The sequence below is a fragment of the Glossina fuscipes genome, unplaced genomic scaffold (assembly GCF_014805625.2).
Source record: "Glossina fuscipes isolate IAEA_lab_2018 unplaced genomic scaffold, Yale_Gfus_2 115, whole genome shotgun sequence".
Classification (NCBI taxonomy): domain Eukaryota; kingdom Metazoa; phylum Arthropoda; class Insecta; order Diptera; family Glossinidae; genus Glossina; species Glossina fuscipes.
Window position 1 is genome coordinate 2,745,017 of NW_023998458.1, and position 12,296 is coordinate 2,757,312.

At 36.7% G+C, this 12,296-nt stretch overlaps 1 protein-coding gene across 4 annotated transcripts in view; it reads left to right on the forward strand.

Annotated features, from left to right (window-relative positions):
- The window catches only part of LOC119640103 (segmentation protein cap'n'collar), a 90,854-nt gene that overhangs the window by 20,542 nt on the left and 58,016 nt on the right, over window positions 1-12,296 (forward strand). The window contains exon 1 of one of the 4 annotated variants that reach the window (XM_038037928.1): window positions 1,671-1,744. The exons of the other annotated variants lie outside the window; for them this stretch is intronic. Coding sequence (XP_037893856.1) covers window positions 1,694-1,744 — 51 coding nt within the window. The 5' untranslated portion in view covers window positions 1,671-1,693. Of the gene's footprint in view, window positions 1-1,670; window positions 1,745-12,296 lie in introns of those variants that run through there. 4 annotated transcript variants of the gene reach the window in all.

The following is a 12,296-nucleotide window of genomic DNA, read 5'->3' on the forward strand; positions in this document are numbered from 1 at the left end:
GAGGCGTGGCAACGTCCAGGCGGGTGAGCTTATGTTCACCCTTTGTAGAAATGAAAGCACTTGATGATGTATCCGACGGATGGTACTCCTAACGTTTATGGACGTTTAGTAAATCCTAATGCGAGATGCCAGAGGGACTGAAAAATTTGTATATATATATGGAATGAATTGGTCACGCAATATTGGATCTTGTTTTCCTACTTTCTTTTAAATAACTCGCTCTTTATTTAATAAATTTTTTTGTCCCGACACTATTAAGTGGTAAATTTGTTTACCTAACATCATTTGTCCTACAGAGTATATCAAATTTTTACGGCGTCCGTCAGTCTAACGCAAACGGGCAGACACTTCTCTCTTGAATTTGACCATTTGTATGTCTATTCTCTTATGATAGCTGAAAAAAAAAAATCAAATTTTCAATATTTCTCACCAAAAATCTGCGAAAAATAGTATTTTGGGGAACTAAACGAACGTGGATAGACGCGCATGGACGAAACGCGTTCAACTTTTTAAACTCTTACACTCTTCGTCCTTACAAGAAGTAGGCCTTTTTGGGGGGAATATTAATGTGCGTCATACACTCAGTTTCTTCCCTAGTAAGTTTGGACTACATAGCCCAGTTTTTTATGAAAAATAGGCTTAAATATGGTGTCACTTTTTTTTTTTTGGACGAAAACAGTGATGTAAAATGTTTAGCTAACGCCCATGGGCAGTTGGAAGAAGCGCTAATCTATTTTCATTTGTTTTTGTAGTCAATGGCGTCATGCGACCCATCAGTTTGCATAAAATGTTGCACCTTAAGTCTAAGGTACGCTTAGCTACACCTACCAAAAATTAAAATTCTAAGAAGATTGCACTAAATGAATCACAATTCTTGGCCCGGTACCATAGTGCCTCAAGGACTTCTTAGTTGATTATTATAGGCGATATATAATAGTCCGTTTTGAAGTGCTCTGAGATGTTGGTATAAAGTGTCAGCGGTAGGTGGAGAAGTCATATTTTTAAGGTTATCGGGGTTTCAACTTTCATTTGTATATTTCTGCGCTGGAATTTTAAAAACCATTTACCCGAACTTTGCGGACAGCAGATAAGAAACAATTTCTATTTTTTACGACGATGAAGGTATCTCAGCAAAGAAACCCGTAAAATCAAAACTGATGTTTTGTTTAATCGCTTGTTACAGTATTTACTGCACATGTCTGAATTTTTAAAGAAAGTTTCCTTAATTGGCTGAAGCATGTCGGAATGCGACAGCAATTGGTCCGATAAGAGTGAAATAAAGCTACGTAGCTTTTTTTAAAACAAAATAACGAAGTTTTTATCATCAAAGCTGCTGTGCTGTGCTTTTTGTTTGAAATATTCATTGGATGATCTATGAATTTATTCATTAAAATTTTTAATAAAACGGTTTTAAAATTCTTAATCTTAATCGTCTTAGATTAATTTCATTTCAAATTTTATATAAAATTTTTACATTTCAGCATATACTGCAAAGAAAATCCTCCTTTCTCTTTTAGAGAGAGACAGCTCTTCAATCTGTAATCTCAGTTGTGGAAAGATAAGAGATGAAAAATGGAATATATTATGTCTTATGTAAACTGCTTTATCGTCATACGTGTGTGTGGATTGTATTTTTCTCAAGCGCAAACAAAACGTAGCGAAAACATGAACCATAAAATTATCTACAGAGTGAATGAGTCTACGAACAGATGTCGCTTTAAGGCGGGCATATGAGGTTTTGAAGGTGATTGTTATAATTTCAGCATAACAAGGAAATGAATATGCATTCAAGCCATTATTGACAAATTTCATCCTTGACGATCCAGTAGAATAAGTCCAACGATAACAACCACAATTAATTTGAACAAAAAAAAAAACATATCCGAATTTGTTCGGCTTTATTTCCCAAAAAAGTAGTTCTTGTAAAGATGTTGCACTGAAATCATGTGAACAGGTTGCTTGAATACAGAATATAGTCTTCATATCGCTCAGGATTTCCAGGTCCATAAGATTTTGCGCACCAGCACGGGCGTTTTGCATATATAGCTGCGCCTAGCAAAAGGGGGATCATAGTGAACTTCTCTTCCTTCTTAAATCTCCGCAGTCGCTAAAACGAAGATAAGAAACTGAAATTTGGCACAAACGTTCTTTCATCTGTGTACATGCATATCCACGTTAGATAATAACCTCGGGACAAGCTCGAAAAACATCGGTAGTATTTCCTCAATTTCATATATAATTTTCGATCGTTTGTTCGGTGTTTTACCTACTAATCTGTCCAATATTTAATTCCAATTTATTTCCAATTTATGTCAGTATTGGTGCTCATCCAATAATGTTTGGTGCCACTTTCCCCTTATGCGGTGTTTGAACATAGAAACAGAGGGAGGCAGAAAACATGTGCGCTTTGAACTGCAAGGAGGTCATATCGAATTTTGCTCATTTTGAAAATATCTTCACGTTCGATGTTAGAAATTGCAATTTTTTAAAATGTTTCCCTCCGCAATTCAGTCGTCTATTTATTTTATTTGGAAAGCAGCTGCTCGTTATTTCGTATGAAAAGCCCTTTTTGTGCGATCCTCCCTCTTCACCGCATAAAATAAATTTTCTTTACTACGTTGTGAAAAAGCAGTTTCTGCTGTGGATTCCTATCTACCGCCCAAATAAGAGGCGACTTCCTTTGTTTTATTCCATTCCATAGCATTAGTTAAAAAAGCGTATTTTCTTTTTCCATCAATCCAGTATCTATGTCCATCAGCTCACCAAGGTCGCTTCTTCTACGTCTATGTTCAAAAGTATTTCAATTTCCTTCAGAAAAATTATGGAAATTAAAATACAAGCCAGGCGTGCACCTATCTAACGAAAGCGATGGACATTCTGAGATATAGTTGCATGTTAACGAGCGAGGAACACGCCTATCTAACTGCCACCTAAGCGTTAAAGCGCGACTATCTGAAAAAGAAAGTCAGTCACATTCGAAAGTAAAGCAATAGATATTCGAACACACACAGTTGCATCTTAACAGGTTGTTACAGGTTAAACACACTTTTAGAGTGAATACCGTTAATGCGGATGTTGCCAAATTGATTATTAAATCAACAATTTTTGTAGCGACCTAAATATTTCTTTTAATTTTTGATATTTCATTACATGTGACACTAATTAACTCCATCTTTAGCTTAAGCAATTTCCACTGGCTTTACATATAAATATATGTATGTATATAGTAAGCATACATACAGTGCCAGGTATTTATATCTTCTCTTAACACATGAGGTTGTCCCTAAAGTGAACCATGACTTGTTTTAATGCAAATGCTTTACAGCGAGTACCTATGCTTCTTATGCTTGCCTGTGTTCATGCATACTTTTTATTTTCTTGTTTTTTTTTTTTTTTTTTTAAATGCAATAAAAATGCAAACGTGTAATTTATTAATTTTTCTATAATAATAATTTTTACTTAATTCAGTAGCTGTATACTTGCTGAACATAATTGCCCGCCTGCTTATTTGTTTGCCTAACACATAGCTTAGCTGCACTACCACCTATGAAGAAGCACTACTGTCCGAGACGCACAAACAGATACTGAAAAAGTTCCGTTAATTACTGCTTATGAAGAATATATGTTGGTCGCGCTGCCTTCATGTGCGCGTTTATGCTTAAACATTTACTTTATAATCATTTTGTTTCCAATTTTTGCATTTATTTGTTTCAGCTTAACTTTTTTCGTAATTCTACAGAAATTGTTAAGAAATTATACCCAGAAACGACGATACAGACAATAGCAAGGCATAGGCCGAATTTTTAATACCCTTCAACTAGGCATGGTTATCTCTTAGGATGTCCCATAAGTTTCTTCCTTTCGTCTGGCGCGTAATGAATAGACGATATATCTCGTTTTGGTGAAAGGATTATATCCCGTTGTCCTGGCAACGTTAGAGGTATCCATTAAGGGATGTCCCATTAGGTTCTTTCATTCTATGTGAAGTTGCCTGGAAATGTTAGTGGCGTCCAGTATCTGACGCACATTACATCGCCGATTTTCAGCGGACATACTCTTGGTGAGGTCCGTATGCGTCGATGCTGGGCGACCGGTGCGGTCTCCATTAAAACTTAAATTTCTTAAACCAATTGCGGATGATTATGACAGTCGTAGTACCACTCCCATAAAAGTCGCAAATCTCGTCTGCGGTATCGTTACCACTACTACCTTTTTTAAAGCAATGAGGCATAAAATGTCGGAAATGCTTCTTTTGGCTCTCCGCGACCACTGTGAACGACGTAGAAAAAGATTTTAAAAGGGAGACTTTGTCACTAACGAGACGTACTTTGAAAGAGCTGTGTATGCAGACGACTGTAATCAATGCAACAAACAAACACAACTGGCTCGAGGTCATACATAGCGTGGCGGGGAAAAAGCTTGTGGGAGACTTCTATACGCACGCATATATGACCTACGTAGGAAAAATAAGTCGCTTATTGAGACTTCTTCTAAAGAAAATGTCCTTGTACGTATCTTCTTGCATGGCGTCATGTATCAGCTGCAAACAAATTTTCATATTACTTTTGGTAACAATTGGTGAAGAAGTGTACCGGCTGATAAGAAAGGGAACGGATATTCGCTATGCGAGATACTTTTTGGGAAGAAATATTGCTACAAATTTTCATGCTACTCTTGGTTAATAATTGGCGAGGAGTACAAATAGACGTACCAGGACGACGGACACCTAATAAGAGAGCGAACGGGTATATTCAATGTACAAGATACTTGCTTGGAAGTGAAATGCGAAAGCGGACATAAAATAAGTTTCCACGTAAATAGGGCAAGCCAAGCCGCGGTTTTTTTTTTTTTTTTTTTGGTGGAAGAGGAGGGGGGGAATTATTTTTCGTTTTCACTCCATCTCTTCGAAACTGTTCTGAACTGTTAAGATGCGATATGGATTGAATTTCCGGTTATGTTAGATATCGAGAGACAAATACATTACGAGAAGATGAGTTAATGTGCTGGAAAAAACACTTCTACACCCACAACAGATTCACGCGGCGTCGCGAGTCTTCTTTAATGATCATTTTAACCGTCAAGCCCGTCTGAAGGAATTGTAATAGTACACCATACCGCGACAATTGCAAGCAAGCTGTGGTTAGAAAGAACTACTTCTTGATCGTAGCAGTGTATTTTTCATCGCGGGTTTTATTCATATTAGTGTCCCATCTATTTGGCATTTATCTGTTTCTCTCCTGAGAAAAGAATTGGTTCTAACGGCCTATCCAAAGCCTTTATCTGCAGGTTACCACCGCAGACTATCGACAACGGTCATTAGTTCCCCTATTCAGGCCATTTGACTGAAATTGTTCAAATACAACCAAGTTGCCTTGGTTCCTAGTTCTGTTCTGTTGATTCTTTGTGTTGCCATCCCGTCCCGTCGACATACATTCACATACACTTTTACATATTAAACAATAGCTATTCATTCTTTAGTGGCATTACTTTCGGCTACATTCGTGTTGATGTGATATGAATAGGCGCCACTTCGGACCATCCTTGAACTGCTAACATATGTCTGTCACTCCAACGACTTTAAAGTAAAGACTAAAATCGATGCACACACCCGTACAAAGCATTAAATTAACGAAAGCTCGCTTGGGGCCCGCATGAAAAACGCAGAGCGATAATCGAACAACTTTCCCATATGATAACTAGTAATAATCTGATTCGGGTGTCTGGGTAGGTGTCAGTAATGCTTCTAATTCGACCCTCACCGATGTTGACTGACATGTTTTGCACTGAAAATTGAAGCTATGCTATGCAGCTCATGAAACACTGGTTCTACTGCGTGCAATGGCAGCTCATGCCGCCGAAATGACAGACTTGGAACAGCGTTGCTCGAGATCTAACTGCGCCCTTATCACTTGTCAGTAGTAACTTCGTTACGAATGTTACGATAAACTTACCTTACGCTGCCGTAACGGGCATACAATCGTAGAGATGGTGGCGACGCTAGCAATTTATGCTGTATATGCATATTGCGATTGCAACGTCATTCGTTGCATTTTCGCATGCATTCGTTATTGTTAGGCGAGTTTATATGTTACCACCTGTTAACACCTACTTTTAACCTTTGCTTATTTTATTGCTAACCCTTGTTTCTCCATTCAAACTTCAATCAGTTTTCTAAATAATCAAACAATTGGGCTTTCAATGGTACTAATGGTCATTGCACGATACATATAGAAAGGAAAATGTGTGCAATTAGTTAAGTGACGAAAGAATTTTAAATCGATATTGTAAACGGGGTAAAGTTGTTGTCTCCATTTTTAAAGGCAAGTTTACTAACCGAAGACAACGAAAAGGAACAAATGAAATTGCTGACAATTAATCAATAACTCGAAATAAGGAGGAATGATAGTTAGGTGTAATTAAACTGACACACATCGAAAGATAACCGATTAGTTTCAAAGGTTTTCAATATTTCGTTTTCAAGGAGAGCGTAGAGAGCGTTCTTATTAACTCACTTTACCGACAAATGCATTTTTGTTTTTGTAAACCTTTTTTATTTTTTTTGTTTTTGCTTTTCTTTCATTCCTCGGCGTTTCCAAACAAATTGTTTTACGTAATAACGTGTTCATAACATAGCCTGTGAAAGTGATTCATTTCTTATCTTTTTGACGTACTGGTGATGGACTTGCGTTTCATTTGGTTTTTGACAAATTGTTTTTAACGATTGTCTGATGCGCGCCTTCAGTATGACCGGAATGGAAAAGAGAGACAAGTGCGAAGTTATTTGCGATCCACAAGTTGTTTTGCTCTTGAGATCTTTATCTCCTCGCCCCTTATACTTACATTTTCTATATAGAGGATTATTGACCAGTCATCAATAAAAATCAACAATAATTCTTTTAAGGCCGTTCATTAACGTAAGCGTTTGTTAAAGGATCCTTAAAATTCGAGTAACTGACGGTTATTTTAAGAATACGCTTCTGGGGGGAAAAAAGAGAGAGAGTTGCGATGCTCAAAAAGGCGTCCGACTCTTCCGTCCTGTCGCTGATAGATTATAGAATGTGTTTATGGAGGACGTGCATCGTAAGCATTGTAAGAGCGGAACGATTGAACATGATAACTACTGCGGCTTGTACTATATTACGCTATTTGGATTTTCAAACTGTGAATCACGAACATGTACACTTGAGATCACACATGTTTCATTTCAACTGGTATCAAGCCAGATCATCAGAATGAGAACTAAATCGGATTAGAATCTGACTCACCATAGCAAAGAATATTTAAATATAGGGTGTTCTCATCTTCAATTGGGAAAGGCATTCGCGAAATGGTTTGTGGTCGCTCAAGGACTGTTCTCTTATTGAGCTGGAACAAGTTTTTAGTAGAAAGTCGGCGCTGATATATCGTTTTCTTCAGTCTAGAGCAGGTTTTTCATGGAAGGATGTCCAGAAATCGCTTCACAGCAGATCTGCTGGCCAAACATCTCTGTAGCATTTATACAAACTGATTTCAGCAATGATGCACAGAACCCATACTGGCGAAAAATTCGTGCACCTATCTAGCGTGTATTTTTGTTACTCCTTCCTTTTCTTACACACTTCAGATCAGAAGAGCCTTTAGAGTGATTAACGAATTGAATACGAAATCGTTGTTGCTCGGCTTTGACGGCTAACGAATTTTTACTCGAATGCGGTCAATAGACTATGCTCTCTCTCTTGATAATAACATGAATTGAGTGCGGCGAAGACCGACGTGACCAAAGTACTCTCAGAGTCTTCCGTCCGCCATTTGCTACAGAAAACTACTTTAACAGCTTTACTAACTAAGTAGTAGCTAAGTAAGCAGCTAAGTAGACATCTTGCTGTTTGACAGGGAGAAAAGCGATGTCAGTTAGATGAAAAAGGCGGTAATGAACGTTGGCTGTGATTTCTCACAATGTACCGGTAACTGCAGCCATTGCAACGGCAGCAACTGAAAGTTTTTACATTTGCCAAGTGGTCTAAGAGTGAAAATACTTATGAGCCGGTATATGCCCTAAAGAGGGGCAACTTTGAAAACTGGTCTTGACATGAAAGAGAACATTTTGAAAACTTGAAGATAGCTAAAGTGAAGGTTATGCGTCCCTATATATGCCCTAAGGATGGAGATTTGAAAACTGACCTTCACATGGCAAGTACGCATATATATAAGTTACTTATTTTACGTAAGCGAAATATAAACTTTTTTAATTGAACTATTCCAAAACATCTCTGAAGCTGGCTTGACCTCAATCAGAGTCGACTTTTTCTGTTAATTTTTTTCTGCTAACATTTTTCAAACGTTTTTTAAAAAGCATTTTTCTTAAAGTAAGTTAGGAGAAAGGATTACATTTTTTGATTTTCTTCTTTCTTAATTTCTGCGAATCATCTTAAACGGGCCATTTTAAAGCGTTAATGATGCATTATTACCGGTATTCTATTCTCTACGCCTTTTGCTTTTTCAGTTCATCCTAAACAAAAATATCTGATGTAAATAATTTAATCCTTTTTGCAAAGTTAACGGCTCTATAGAAAACAAAATTATCAGACGTACAAATAGAAACTAATAAGAAGATTATAGTCGGGCAAGGCCGACCATTAAATAACCTATACCACATTTGTGTGTAACACAATTCTCAGTTTTATTATAGAATACAAAAATTATATCTTGTTCTGATCTTCTTCTTTCTTAATTTCTGCGACCCATTTTAAACGGGCCGTAAAAGCATATTTGTCATGTGCGTATTTATGGGGAAGCAGGCCCCCAAAACTCAACCTAATTTAGTACAAGATTAATTTTTACACAGGATAGGATGCAAAAATAGGCGTAGAAGGTCTAAAGTTTGTAGAGTTCATTTTTGTTTGAACTTGCTATAATATTACGAGTCAATTCCGATTGTCGCATAAACTTGGACTTTTCTGCTCTACAAAGGATCAATGTTCATGAAAATTCTTATTAGGGTAGGATCCAAAAGATTGTCTGAGATAGTCCAAATTTGGTACAGTTCATTTTTTTATGTTAAATTGCTGTCAAGATATAATTTACATCATGAAGCATTGGAAGTTATACCTTTTTGTCGTATGAACTTCGGTTTTCGCTGTATGAGAGGGGGTCCAAAAATTACTCCAAATGGTTGAAAGCTTTCATACCACTTTAGAATGCCGAAATACCACTACTTAGACACTTTGGCTGAGAAATTTCAAAAATTGCACTTTTTTTTTCATATAAAGACTTTGTAGAATAGGTCCTTATATGGGGAGTGGTCGGAAAAGTGGACAGATCCGAACTATTTTCGATAGTGTTCGCCCTTAGATCATCGAAATATCTCATAAATTGCGACCTGGAGCTTGAACACAAATCTACATGGACAGACATTAGACGGACAGACATGCTTAGATCAATTTAGATTATGATTCTGAATCGATCAGTAAAATAAGAATTGGGTCTATCGTAAGCTCTTCTTCGTGTTCCATACGAGCACACTAACTTAATATACCGTACCCCACAAGTGCTGTAGGGTATAAAAACAAAAAAGACAAAACTAAGGAAGAGTCACTGGTTTCAGGCGTCTGAGTAGAGATAGGCAATCACGTAGCAAGCGAAAGCGTATTTTTGAAAATTTTTCAATATTTTAAGATAAAATGAAAGGAGATAATCAGCCTCATTAGTGCAGTGAGCTGGTGTTGTTAATGCTTTTCTTTCACGTCCTGAAAGCGACCATAATAAATATGGATCATATTTTAAGAAAGATGTTTACATTTGCGTATATGGTATTGCTGGACTATGCACCTTAATTGACCCATCTCTGCCTAGTCCCAAAGAAAACCATTTTTTAAAAATATGAAAGAAAAATTTATTGTTTCTTAAAAAAGGAAAATTCAATAGATAATAAAATAAACACAGATGTCTTAGAAAAGATGGCACTAAAAGAAATAAAAAATAAAAAAAACGAGAGAGAAAAAGACTTTAAATAGCTGACAGTTTTAGCATGACACCACAAATTGTCGCAATGACAGTTGGTTGCTAAACATTGCAGAGGCATAGGCATATGTGTGCATTCGTACCCGTACATATGTAGAAAGAGAAAGAAATACGAAAATGACTTAATTAAAATGTTTATCCTATCGTGGATTATGTCTGACGACGACAACGACGGCAACAACGACGATGAACGACAATGATGGTAGCGATGACTGAATGATTTTCTCTGCATGCATTCGTATGCGTTTATGTGGTTGCATAAATTGTGAACGGATTGTTGGAATCGGTTAACGGTTGACGATTTGATGGACTCAGTAACTGTTTTGTGTTTTTTTTTTTTTTTTTGTTTTCATACATATTAACTTCTGAAAAAAAGTCTTGAAAAATCAATCAGTGATCAAAGGAGTCGTAAATGCTCTTAGGAAATTTTGCAGTTTTTTTTTTTTTTTGTGTTTGTTGGATTTATATGCACATATATAAGAAGAGAAATATTGCATTAACTTAAACCTTATCTAAAACGAAACTGAATATTCGGATCCATATTTTTTAGATCAATTGAGGGTGCCCTGATCGATCGAAAAATCTGTGAAGACTTGGCACGGCACGGCTCTGCTTTATTTTGCTTCATTTCTTTCGAGCTTACAGGCTAAACGATGTGCTTTCGGTGAAACCGTGGCACTGTTATTATTATCAGGACAATTTATTAAGATCAGAGAAATTAATTCCAGAACTAATATAGTGTGAGCACTACAGGTTCAAAAGGAAGAAAGATGAAATTAATTTCACTGAAATGACTTTGAAATCAATAAGTGTAACTACCTATCTGTTCTTACCTCAAAATTAGCGATAGGCCTTCTAATTGAATTAAGCGCTTTTGCTTGAATAATTTTTTATGTACACTATTGATACACTTTCCTTAAAGGCTTTCAAATGGTTCCAAGCAGTTTAGGCAATAAAATATCATTCTCGCCAATGACATAGAAGCTTAGAATTCGTTTCATCCGCGAGGTTATAGCGTTTTTCACTTTTCACTATATTTCAGTTAGGTATGGTCGCTTAATGCTTCTGAATGCGATTTAAACGCTTGAACAGATTTGATAAAAAGTCGCTGAGATATCCACCAAGTGGTGGAGAAGTAAAGAGCAGAAGGCGAAAAGAATTTTGCGGTATCGATAATGATACAAACTTATTACGTGTTTCTTCTTATACCACTAAACTATTTTCCGCGCAAAAAAGCAACGTGTGGCGTAATATATAGCCCGAAAAAGAACAAGTAAGAAAATTATATTCGATCGTGATAGAACCCTTAAGACCCATCATCGTTATCTACCGACCAAAATAGTAAAAGGATTAAATTCTCTTTCTTCGAATATGAAGTGGGCGTGGTTGATTTTTTTTCATGCATAGGCAACTGGGAATTGTAGGTGCGTCCTTTGAAGAGTTTAATTCACTTCCAAATTTGTAGGTGATATTTTCATTTTCGTCTACGGGAGCTTGTTTACCACAGGTACTACGTGGAAGGGTAAACGGACAGATGGACAGACGAACATGTTTCATTGCATTCCAAATTAGCAACAGTCCAAGAATCTATATACTTCATGGGGTCTTTGAAGCTTGTTTCTGCTTCTTATAAATTTTGATACTCTATAATATTGTGAAGAAATGGGCATCGCCCATAGGAAGTACGTTCAAATTTTTGCGCACTAATCTGCATTAGTAAATAACCAATTATTTTCTCCTTTTAAAAACAGATGGTACTGTGGGCATGTCCTTCGAGGGATTTGTCCCATTTTGAATACCAACCTGTGAGCAAGAGCTTCTAATGTTTCTGTCAAATTTAAAAGTGATAACTTTATTTTTGCGGCCAAGAGAATGTTTACAACAGACATTACAAAGACGGACAGAAGGACAGGCGGTGATTTGAAGGTGATCAAGGGTAAATATATTTTGTGGGTTTTCTAATGCTTCCGCCTGGGCGTTGCAAACGTTTCGACAACATGAATATACTCCTCATTCTGTTTGTCAGTCCATCTGGCTGTCTGCGCAGCTACATAGTATTTCGCTCCCGTGGGCGAAAATGAAAATATCGCCTACAAATTTGCAAAAGAATTTTTAAATGACTTAAACTTTTCCAAGGACACGCCTACAACACTATACACTTATTTTGGAAATACGCCCAGTCCGTATGATAGAGCATGAAAAGGTAGTTAAATTACTTTTTTGTCCGTTTTGGAGTAAGGGTATAAAAAATTCGGTCACGACCGAATATAATTTTCTTACCTGTTTGTTTACAAAAC